We start from the raw sequence: 13,080 nt of genomic DNA on the forward strand, positions 1-13,080 counted from the left end.
ATAAAGGTATTTGAGAATCAGATGTTTGGTTAATGAGAGTATAGAGGCTCACTTGAAGCGTTCCACTTTGGAAAATATTAGCAATGTGTTTTTAGAGGCAGAAAAGAAGGCTTTTCATCCTTCAACATGACAAATATGTAATAAAATTAATTCTTGTATGATAACCATGGAGATGTCAAAAGATGTCATGTCTGCCTATTCCCATTTTAATTTTTTTTTCCTACCAAAAAGTATTCTCGACTTAGACAACCTGATGTTTTTCCTTGTTCCCTTATGCAGATATAATTTAGTTAACAACTGCACACCATGTTGTACAAGTAACTGTTTTAAATTCATTAATGCATTCACATTTTTTAAGTCCAGCTTTTTATTTGAACACCTGCTCTAAATGGGACTACTCTGCTAACACTAAGACTCTTATCAGGATACATTTCCTATGTTTAAAAACTGTATCTTCTGAGGCAAGGACACCTATGAAAAGCAAAGGGACACATTGAACAGAATAGCAGAATGGGCCACGCCTGCGTGTCTCTCACTCCATTTTCTGTCAGCTCTGATCTGCAGACGTCCCTTTCCTAAAATAGACATGATAATTTGTCCTTGTCCAGAAGCTGTTCGGTTTGGAGCTATTTGTAAAAAGTAGGTAGCATAAATATTGTGGTTTTATTCCTGGTCCTCTCTATGTCCTTAGCTGTCTACATTCGCTTTCAGAGAATAGATGTTTTAGATGAAATACTCTAACAAGATTTCCAACACTATGAAAAAGTATACATCTTTGAAAGTCAAAATTGTTTTCTTTATGTAGAAAACCAGCCTTCCTGGGTTCCGGTCATACACATAATTTAAAAGATAATAGAAATAAATTATATTACTAGTGTGATTTAGTCATAAAGCTGAATTCTCCTATTTTTATTATATTAGGAACAAGAAAAATTTTTAAAATTTAAAGTATAACTCGTCTTGTAATATGTCTTGACTACTGTTTAGAGATTATTTCCCCTGTGTTTTCCAGTAAAATTATGTTTGTTCTGCAAATTGGGAGCATATCCCAGACAGACAGCTGTAACAGCGACCTGAGCGGCCCCCACGCCGTGGACAAAGCTGTGCTGCTGCAGTACAGCGTCAACAATGGGATCACCTGGCATGTCATTGCACAGCACCAGCCAAAGGACTTCACACAGGCACAGAGAGTGTCTTACAACGTCCCCCTGTAAGTGGCCTAAATGGAAAGGCCTGGTCTCACATATAAGCCCAGATAATCACAGAGTTTGAGCTATAAGAAAGCATAAAGGCCTCAGAGGAGGACTAAAAAAGCCAAATCAGTTGCTGTCGAGTCAGTTCTGCCTCATAGCCACCCCATGTATGTCAGAGTAGAACTGTGCCCAAGTGGATTTTCAGTGACTGAGTTTTCAGAAGTAGATCCCCAGACTTTTGAGTTCACCTCTAGGTGAACGCAAACCACCAACCTTTTGGTTAGCAGCAGAGCACTTAATTATTGGTACCACCAAGGGATTCCCAGAGGACACAAAGGCCCAAATTAGTGAAGTTACAGGAACAAGGCCACAAAAGCAGGTGGTGGTAGGACCAAGATGTATCCAGCTGTCCAAAGTTTTATTACTATTTTCTATGAGGACAAGAGGCAAAAATGGAAGCAAAGAATAAGAACAAGAGGAAACACAGATAACAACCAAATGCAAAGGCACTTTTTTGCATACTTCCCTTTCCTTAGCCCTATCTCTAGTCTTTATAAAACAATATTTATGTTTTCTGCTGAGTACACTAGTTTGAAGGAGCCCTGGTGGAGCAATGATTAAGCATTCAGCTGCTAACCAAAAGGTTGGCAGTTTGTACCCACTCAAAATCTCCATGGGACCTGATTCCCTAAAGATTACAGCATAGAAAACCCTATAGGGCAGTACTACTCTGTCACATGGGGTCACTATGAGTCAAAATGAACTCGATGGCACCCAGCAGCAACAGCACTAGTTTGAAAATTTGATGAGGGCAAGTAACTATGTCAGTTTTGCTGAGCATTATGCCCCAAGCTTCTAGCACAGTGCCTGCTACACAGAAGCAATTCATATTTGTCAACTATGAATGTATTGCTCTTCCAAGTACTAATGGAACAGAGGGAAGGAGGGAGGGAGATGTGAAATTATTACAAGGCCCATGAGTTGTCAATAAAGTTTAAGGCTGCTACTGTGACCTGAACAAATCTGAATTCCCTGCCCAAGTTTTGTTGATTTAGGTTAGCCATTATAATGGGAACCCTGGTGGCGTAGTGGTTAAGTGCTACAGCTGCTAACTAAAGGTCAGTAGTTCGAATCCGCCAGGCGCTCCTTGGAAACTCTATGGGGCAGTTCTACTCTGTCCTATAGGGTCGCTATGAGTCGGAATCGACTCGACAGCACTGCGTTTGGTTTTGGTTTTTAGTTTATTATAATTAGCCTATTACACATCTGGAAATCACCTACCAGAAAGTACTCATTATCCTAATTTTAACCTCTGTGTCCTTCTGCCTATGACCCAGGGAAGCACGGATGAAAGGAGTGTTACTGCGCTGGTGGCAACCACGCCACAATGGAACAGGTCATGATCAGTGGGCTTTGGACCATGTGGAGGTCGTCCTGTGAGTATCTGACACGTGTCATCCCATGTCCATTGCAGAAAGGTTTGAAATTCCTTTGACACAGCATGCTCCTTAATTCAGTAAGAATTGTTCCTGATGAGAAGCCCCCCACAGGACCACTTTGGTTGACGCTGTTCGGCAACTACAAGCTATAGCTCAAGTCAGCAGTGAAATAACAAAGCCCCGAACAGAATTTAATGTCTTAGAAAACTTCAGTAGGCAAAGCATTTATTTAAAGATTTGTCAATACTGGTTAAATTGGATAAAACAAAAGTTTTTAGGTAAATGGAAAACAATGTCTTATGCCAGATCTCGGTTGCCTTATAAAATAGAATCACATCCTTTAAGAAAAAAGGATCTGTAGTGTTCCACATACACAGTGTTACTGTCTAGTGTTGCCAGTTACAAACACCTGTCTTAGCCACAGATGGCTGAGGCATTCTTCCATTTGGTGACACAGTTACAACTAGAACAAAGAATGTGTTGTCTCAGATTCCTCCTGGCCAATCCCAGCACCTATCAAGTTGAGGATGTTCCCCCATTATTCCCTCCCCCCACCCCAGTATAGTAAGGCTCTCACCACTCTCACCTAACGGGGTTGGCTGTTCCCTCTCAGAGAGATGACTTGCTTTTTCTCTAACGATCTAGTTCCTGTAGAACTGGAATGCTTATGTCTCGACGGGTTCGGACTGATGGCTCCAAGTGGTTGGCAAGGAGAGGCGAATCTTCTCGGTAGATAGGTTCAAATGTTCATTCCGTTTACCAAAGCAAAAATGAAATCAGTCTTTTTGCTGATTTCAGTCATTTTGAAAGCAAATTTAAATGATTAATTGGTAGGAAAACTACCAGATTTGTTTTCTTTCAACCATAGCCATGAGCTGATTTTCTCAGTCTTGAGTTAGCCCTCGTCTTAGTTTTCACTGAGGCACCTGCTTGCATGGCATCCATTATCAACCCCCGATCCAAGAGCAACTGGTCCCTACACGAGTTCCCACTGTGCGCTCTGCTGCTTTTGGACAACTTGCTGGGCTCTGCCTCTACAGGACAAAGTTAAAGTTGAAAGTTAACTGTCCAGACTCATTTGAATCTAAATATGAGGCTGATGTATTACTTAGTTATCGATTACCTCAGATGACATTATTCCAGGAGCATAGATAGCCTGGGCTCTGAGATAAGTAAATGTACAGTAAGGCCATAGAGAAATGTTCAGATAGACCAAAAACCAACCTTAGAGCCATTTTTCCCTTGCTCCTTTCCTTTTAGAGCAGCGCTTTTCAATCTGCTTAAACATCAGAGTCACTTGAGGAGCTATGAAAACATCAGTGCACACCCCAATACACAGGCCCCTCCCTAGGGATTGATTATGGTTAAAATTGATCTGGGATGGGGCCTGAACATCAGACTTTTTAAAAAGCACCTCAGGTGATTCTGATACGAAGGTTGAGACTCTGGTTAAGAGTCAGTAACCACTTCTTATCTTTCAAGTCTCTCGCCAAGAAAATTTACATCCATGGGGCTTCCTCAGGGGCGGATTATCCAGTAGGCAAGGTAAGCACAGTGCTTACCTTACCACTAGATTATCTGTAGTGAACAATTTCACATTTTTCACCATATCAAAGATTCCGCTTCTAGGTGTGGCTGGCATCTGTCTCTCTCCCAACCCCACAGCGCCTTCCTACACAATCAAAGCCTCTTTTCAAATTTGCAATCCCTTACAGGGATGGATGACCCAGTAAGCAAGGTAAGCACAGGCTTACTTGTGCTTACTTACTAATCTCTAGTGAACAATTTCACTACAGATGATCTGGTAAGCAAGGTAAGTACTGTGCTTACCTTGCCTATTGGATAATCCACCCTTGGGCTTCCTGTGCCTGACAAAGCATTACCAGCTCCTATGGAAACTTCAGAATTTGCCAGTTCTCAAAAAAAGACAGGATGTTAATCCTTCCCCTGAGTAGACAACAATTCTTAACACCTCAGCATTTGAGTAGACACTACTTCTCCTTCCCCACCCAGCCAAGCAATTTCACGTTAACTATCAGCATTGTGGTATTATTACAACAATCAGGTTCAGATTATAAAAATACCAGAAATGCAGTTTTTCTGGTATTTTTCTGGACCTATAATCTGTATTTGTAAAGATTTCATTTTTAGTCAGTCCCCAGAATTTAATAACTTGAGGAATTTATCACTTACCAGGCACCTGTGTACTCTCACCCTGCATTATCATCTCAAACTCTCAAGGGCTAAAACAGTTTGAATGAAATTAGCATTGCCAAACATGCAGTGTTACATGATTTAAGTTATAGTCAGCATCTTCTTTCAGTGAATAATTTATATAGGGTGATATGTATAAAAATTATAATTTTAATACATATCACCCTATAATTTTATGTATATATATATTACACATATAATTTTAAAAACAAATGCTCTCTTTAATGACATTTCGAAACTTGTTAAAATTAAAGGAGTTACTTTTTTCTCTTTTCCCTCTTTTTTTGGACAGAGGAAATACCTCATGAAGCTGTATTCAATAAATGAGTTGTTTAAAAAATAAAATTCTAAGAAATTATATTTTTCAGAACTATGTTTTGATGTTTTGCTCTTATCTCAGGATTTAACATTTTCTGCCACTGTGCCTTTTCAAAGTACTTCTTTTTATAAGAGTCACAAAAAGTGTTACAACATTCATTAATTAACATGTACTGGATAGCCCTACAAATTAATTACTTCGGCTCTTTCCTTTGATTTGCTTAAAATAAATAGAAAATGCCAGAGAGTTCAGAAAAAAATTAAGTATTTTGATTTTCCAGAGGATCTTTCAATCAAGTAAGGCACAAAGAAGCTAGCCAATGTTCCTGTTATGATTTACAAATACTACTAATTGTAACTTTGCTACAGCAGATGTATATTTAGAAATAGGTGGAATACTTCCATAAAACCCTATGATTTAAAAATATTCTCTTATTTAATTACACTTTTACATAAGAACATATAGTTTTGTAATCTAGTAGTATTAACTCCTTGATGTGGAGGGGAGAGGAGCAGACTGAGGTGCTTATCTTATGAGATACAAGCCCTACCTAACTGAAAAAAAAAAAAAATTTTTTTTTTTAACTGAACAGCTGCAAAATAGGACTACTAATATGTTTTTGCAACTAATGGTTGGCCATACATTTCACTTAAGAATTTTTAGAAATCGGTATTATTTTTTAAGTGAAGATTGGCCTTAATGTAGCTTTATTACCATAGTTTTGCTTTCGAGCATGTGCACCAAGGACACATGCTAAAAACCCCAAGAAAGAAAAATGGTGGCCGCGCATGGTATCTTACATTGAGTTTAATCTCAGTTCTGCCCGTATCAACCAAGAAGATATACAAGTTTGATGAGAGCAAATTTAGTACTTTTGAAAATATTTCCAGGTTTAAGATTGCATCCTAAATGAACAAGATAAATAACATAGTTTTTAATTTAATAGTTTAATGCTAAAATACTACATGTGGGAGGATTTGTGGTTCATAAATATGGATATACAGAATGACAAGCCAAGCCCGCACCATACAGATAAAAGCCATCCTTTTAGAAGTTAACAAGCAAAGTCACTTATGCCTTATGCTTGTTTGAGAGTATAATCTCCCCGCTCTGATGATGTTCTTCACTAAAACCAGCACGTGAAATGCACTTCATGATGATTAGTTCCCGCTAATCTGCCATACACCAGATAAACCGAATTGACAGATCATTTCTTCCAGCCTCACTAGCTTACAAAAGTCCTCGTTCTGTAAAGTCTGAATGATGTAGCATAACACAGTCATTGACAATTGAGTGTCAGAAATCTAATCTCTCAGAATCCATTTGCTAGTGTAGAGTATTTGTTTTTCAGTAAATGTTTATGAGTAATTTGGGCAGATCCCTCACAAGATCCATGCTAGTGGGGTTCTTCTTAGGATAAAAGACAATTATTTGTCTTAACCTTTTTTGTTGGGCATTCATACTTCTATCCTAAGAATCCTCCTCACCCAACTATGCATTTCATTCACACATCACATTTCCTGCGTGTGTGTCTAAGTCACACCTGGCATGTGTATAATGAAGTGGGCCAATTTTTGCATGTGTACCTTGAAAACAAACTGCTCAGTAAAGAGTTAGCCCTTCTAAATTGATTTATTAAAAAGTGAATTGTTACCACATTTACTGAGAATTGAAAACCACTATATTGCTAACTATGGTCTTAAAAAGCATTTATTAGGTTTTAATAATATGAGTTCCATCATAACCATCCCCTCATGCTATTCATTATCAAGATACTGTCACATTTTTGGCACAAATGATTTATGGAAACCGGCATATTACATTTGTTGCAAAGCATATTTATCCTTTATTAAATTTGACTGTTTTATCTGATATGGAGGATTTTCGTACTTTTAAAAGCCTGTTCCTTAATATATTCAGGAATAAGTATTTCCTAAAATGTAAATTCACAAATCAGGTATTAAAATTAGTAATAGTGGTTATTGATATTAAATATTAATATTAAATATTAAAACTATGGCTTTAATACTTGTATTTAATATGCAACATTTATGCCAAATGTAGTACTGTAGCTACATGTACCTTGACATATGGTTATGAGCAAATATTGCATGTTGCATTACATAGAAAAGTAAAATGTATATATATATTGGGTATAGAAGAATAAGAAATAACTTCTTTAATTTTTATTTTCAAAAGAGATGAAAAATCCTTTATTGCGTCTAAACCTGATCAGACTTTTATGACTAATCAGAGTGCTGCATGCATTGAAAGGCATTTTTTAACTTGTGTTATATTTCATTATTTGCTGTCATTGGTTTTCCACTAGAGTAAGGTAAGTCCTCTTGCTAAATCTGGGCAACTGTTTACTAATAGTTTTATCAGCATCACTTCAGTTAACTGAGAAGTTTTGCAGAAGAGCAAAAGAAAAATCTATGAAAAAAAAAAAGTTACAAATGGGATTGGAATACACTGGAACATTTAAAATCAATATCTGTGTAAATTCAGAGCTCAGCCAAATTGAGATAATTCCCTAATTTATACAATGTTAGGCACAAAAGCATAGACCAGGGTGCCAAACTGCATCTCTTCATTGGGCAACAGATTCAATTTAGTTCCTCCTCTATGCCTGACTCTGTACTGCGTGCCCCTGATGCACTCACAGTTCACGAATTTGTTGTGAGGGAAAAGCGAAAGTAGAAATGTATGCAAAAGAGCTAGAGGCTCTGATTAAATGTAACATCTCTCAAAAGACCTACAGTGCTAGAGATGTGTGAGGGTGACTTATCAACTCTATGCTAAGTTAATTAATGAAGTGACAGAGGAAGGTGGATTTATTCGTGACACTTCTGAGTTCTAGATCCTTCCCTTAGGTAAGATTTACCACTCTCAATATATACTTGCACTTGTCCTCTAATTGAAATATGTTAAAACAAAACTTAAGAAAGTAAACTGGTTATTGAACACCTAGATATTGTGCTTCAAGTTTTCATTTGATCCTTACAACTTCCTGGGATAGACATTATAAGAGACGATTATCACCCCCATTTAGCAAAGAAAGAAATATGAAATAAGCAGTATTTGTGAGATATATGTGTCTTATACTTATTTATATGTAGCCTTCCTGAAAATGCATGGCCTTGAAAGTAAAATGCACAGCATTTATGCAGGGAAATTTTATTGATTAGTTTGAATGGCAGTTTCCCATTTTACACACCAATATTTCTCTAATAGCTATGATGTGTCTAGCAGTGCAATGGATCCTTATTTCAACGTTCATATAAGCTGTTATGTGTTGTACCATATATTTTGATGATAAATCAATTACTGATCAATAAAAATGCCTAAATTTCTATATACTCAAATTACTTCTGCCAATTCTCTATCTTCCCCATTTCCTTTAGAATTCCATCAAATTCAGTTGAATTTTGTTTCATAAAAATAAATAAGCTAAGCATTTCTGTTTAAACATCTTACAATTTATAATCACCTGTTATTTGCTTACTATCTATCAATAAATAAGCAAGCTAAGATAGTGGCTCCGGTGAAGAGTAACAGTCCAAAAGAGCAGAGTCAGTAGTTCTTCAAGGATCTTACAATATCCATGTTCCCTATGCAGAAACAGGGTAGCATTGTATAATTCCATATGCTGTTAAATCAGCATTTCTAAGAAGCCATAAATGTTCATTCTCTCTTCTTTGGATTGCTTACCCATAAGGAGAGAAGTTAAAAATGGACCCAGCTCTACCCTTGGCCACAGAAAGTTGATACGTCAAGTGGCATAGTTGATGTGCCTTGAAATGAATATTACCTATCTTCATTGAATTTATGATAAAAATTACTTTCCCCTGTAATTGCAGTCAAGAGCTAAATCCTTAAAATTCCATTGCATCTATTTATTTTTTATTATGTTATTTATAGCTATAAATACACAAATATATCAAAAAAATAAGCTCAATGATCTACTCCAGAAAAAAAGCAAACATAAAATCTTTAAACTTGTTAAAAATTTACCTAATGCCCTGAAAATGAGTTTTAGAAGTCACAATACTAATTTAATAACCATGTTGGTTTATTAAATGGTTCTAGAGACAGACAGTATTTTGGCTTAGCTTCCCATGGTGCTCAATTTTAAAAAGCTTATGCACTGGAAAAATCTGCTTCATTAGATTTTGATCTTACCAACTCCAGAGATTGATATTTATGTTTCACACACTTAATTACCAGTTAGTTTCAAGGATGCTTTGAAAGTGTGGCCATTTGATAATGTGACTGTATAAACACTAAACAAATGCATTACAAAACATTCTCAGCGATCCAGGGATATGCTGATACATACATTTACTCAAAATAAAAGAGTAGCTAGTGAATCAAAATGCCCCCTAAATTGGATGTACGCTTCCACCATTGGCTTGCTGCAACCTGCTAATGTTTATTTTCTCACATATAAAAATGAAGAATTTAAATCAATTCTATAATAAGTAAATGATTACATGGAGAAATTCCTTCAAAATATTTAATATGCATGTCAACTTCTGCTAAAATTAAGTGTTCCTTTGTTCCCATATATTGGGGTAACATCCACATCAATGTCAGTTACATTTGAAATAGCTAAATGTCTTGAGTGTTCTGGGTTTATATTTTTATTCAATGTAAAATATTTCACCTATTTTAAATTCTCTTTGAGTACCTTATATTTTTAAACATGTTTTCAACAGGATAATTTTTATTGCTTTAACTTTGCAATTATTCCTTATAGTTAAAGAGTAATGACTTACAACAGGAATCCAATCAGTAAGTCACCAAAAGTTTAACAAACATGCCCTGACCACTCACAGGTCAGGCAGGAGGCTCAGTGTTGTGGTGTGGGGAGGGGGGCAGTTGGGGGACAGCCCCTACAGCAAGGGAAGTTTAATTGTGGGGAGACAAGATATGAACACAAACACACAAAACAGAAAATGAGCACTATGGGAGTCCAGAGTAGGAAAAAAAAATCACTTCTAGAGGGGATGAGCAATAAAAAAAAGTGATACCTGAACAATAACTAGAAATTTAGGAAGTGACTGTGGGGGTGAGCCAATGAGGCAGGTAGAAAAGACTCAAGGCAAATGTGAATAGTCTGTATAAGAGTGGTGTAGAAGACAAGAAAAACAGAATGAGATTAAACATGTAGAAGACTTGAACTATCTGGCTAAATTGCCTTAGATGTTGCTCCAAAGACAAGAGGATTATGAATGGCAAGGTAAAGCCAGTATTTGAGGGAAAGTTAGCTGAAACTGGTGTGCAAAATCAATTGTATGTCTATGTGGAAGTAGACACACGTGCATAATACAATTATACATGCAATACTTTCTCAGCATTTTGCGATCTCTTTTCAGTGAGCCTCTTTCATCAGAGGCTATAGATGACCCTCCCCTTTGTCCTAACTCAAGCTCATGTCATATTGATCTTCATGGTGGGATCACATCACATGATATTATCTCACTCTAGATGCATTTTATGATTCCATGAAATAAAGTAGGAAAAGACTTTGGGACCATCACAGTATTCAAGAGACTCGCTGAATTTGGATCATATGGATAAGCTCACACTCATAACCCGCATATTGATGCCACAAATAAGTAATGACCCTTTTTAAAGTATATTTGCCATACAGAAACTTCAGCAACTATCATTACCAGTTTTGTGTGGTTTACAGCTTTTGAAATCCATTTCAGTATTTTTGTCATTTTCACAACATAGTATGTATGTATGAGTGTGGGGGGGGAGGGGGAATACATATACACACATACATGCGATTATACAATCACACTTTCTTAGTATTTTATGGGCTCTTTCCATGGAGACTGTCTTTCATAAGGCCATGTTTATAGAATATGACCACAGCTGCTTATTGCTTGAAGAAGACAATGGAATCCAATATTCTGAGAAAAACTTCCTTATCTTGCCCAGAGACTGTATAAAATAGGAAGGTCAAGTTGATTTACCTAACAAGTTTTTTGTTTTCACTATTTAAGTTTTAAATGAAGATGTTTACTAAAGACCAGATTAGTTTCCTACTTTTTAAAGATGTGTTTAAATACAGCAATAGGGTACAGCACACTCTTACTCTAACATGAAAGCCCTTCCAGTAAATGTTGTCAGGAAGAGTTCAAGAATAAAATTAAATTAAAAATCCAAAAACAGTTTGTCCATTTTTGTCATAAATCAAGAGAATTTGCCACCTTACTTGGTTCAGAACTCACTCATGAAAAGAAAGGGACTTTTTTAAGGCCAAAGGCAATGAATACAGATGTCAGACCTAAGGTTCTCTGTCCCTGGTAATGCCTGCAATTTTTCAAATGAGTATCAGAGTAACTGAGGAGCTGGAATAGATTGTGCTTTCACTGATGGGACTTACATGCTTTTTCTCCTTTCCCTCCCTGTCTCTACCTCCTTTGGTTTTAACAGCACTCGCAAACAAAATTACATGATGAATTTTTCACGACAACATGGGCTCAGGCACTTCTACAACAGAAGACGAAGGTCACTTAGACGATACCCATGAAGAATCAAAAAGCTTATTTTTCCTCCCAACATGTGACGTGTTGCTTTCCTTCTTTTTCCACACCCTCTAAATCTCGCACTGCATCTGGTATCAGGAAATTTCTGTGAAGGACTTGGTGATTAACTGAAAGCCCTTCTCAAGACAGAGTGTAAACCACTTTCCCACACTGTGAACTAATGACAAGTGACTTATTTTCTCATAAGCAAATGTCTTAATGTTGATGTGTCCGTGAAAATTGTGATCCGTTGTAATATCAGTTACAGTGGCAGTATTGAAAGTAAGAAATAGTTTAACAGAAAAAAAAAGTTTAAGCACAAAAATTTAAGATATTTTATGTTTTAAATGGCATTTAGTACAGTATTTAACATTCTTGGTCACAAAGCTATTTAAGTGGACTGTATTTCAACTATGTATCATGTTTTATATGATTAAATTATCATTGTTTGTCCTTTGTGTATTCTCTTCTACGATATAACACATTGACCTGTATTTCCTTGTTGCGTTGCAATATTTTGCTGCTGAATTTTGGGCTACTTATACTCTGCAGAAAGTTATTTGAAATAACTACTCAACAAGATAGTTGTAAAGATATTGTATTCCTTTAATATACTCCTTAAAGTGTATGTTGGTTTAGCGTTGTTTTGTGGGTAAGAAAAATGCTTGACCTTGAAATATTTTCTACTTAAAAATTGTGAATGAAGACCCTTATCCCTGAAAAAGGGTTCCCATTTCCTTGTCTAAGGGTTTTTTTAAGTGTTCCGTGGCTGATTTACTAACAGTAACTGCCATTTTTTTCTGTGGTAACAAAGTGATTTGTAAACAGTGGATGTTTTCATTGTGTTCTCTTCGTGGATTGTTTTTTCCCACGGGTCATATTCATACCTTGTGATGAAGTTGTACCAACACCAGCAACATTATAATGGCCCTGTAGCCCTGTAAAAGGTTCCACTCTAGGGTGAACCAAGCTAAAAGCCCATGCTTAAATAAAAATTATGTCTAAAAGTCACTTGAAGTTCATTTGTCTTTATTCATTTGTAATTAAATTTTAGGTGGGGTTTATAGGCCTGGTCAGGTTTGGAAAGGACAATGTCAAATACATTTACCTTTTTTTTTTTTTTTTTTTGCCTCATCCTGGATAATACCATTTATGAAGCCACACTTCCAATTTAGCCATTTTTTTCCTTACTCAGCTTTTTCTACTTGATCACTCTAATCACACTACGAAAAGTCAGCAGAGAATTCTGAAAATGATAAGCTTCTGACACAATGTCTGACTCATAATAAACACTTATGCATTCATTTAGCAAATATTTGTTGAGTGCTTGGTATGTGAAAGGCACTGTACTAAGTGTTAAGGATAAAATTGTT

General features: G+C 36.4%; 1 protein-coding gene across 1 annotated transcript in view; it reads left to right on the top strand.

Moving 5' to 3' along the window:
* The window catches only part of RELN (reelin), a 525,949-nt gene extending 513,158 nt beyond the window's left edge, over positions 1–12,791 (top strand). Inside the window, exons 62-64 of the mRNA XM_064289885.1 lie at positions 1,013–1,210; positions 2,531–2,629; positions 11,616–12,791. Of these exons, the coding sequence (XP_064145955.1) occupies positions 1,013–1,210; positions 2,531–2,629; positions 11,616–11,712 (394 nt within the window). The 3' untranslated portion in view covers positions 11,713–12,791. The remainder of the gene's footprint in view (positions 1–1,012; positions 1,211–2,530; positions 2,630–11,615) is intronic.
* Positions 12,792–13,080: the final 289 nt, after the last annotated feature.

This window comes from Loxodonta africana, chromosome 8 (assembly GCF_030014295.1).
Source record: "Loxodonta africana isolate mLoxAfr1 chromosome 8, mLoxAfr1.hap2, whole genome shotgun sequence".
In the NCBI taxonomy this organism is placed as follows: Eukaryota; Metazoa; Chordata; class Mammalia; order Proboscidea; family Elephantidae; genus Loxodonta; species Loxodonta africana.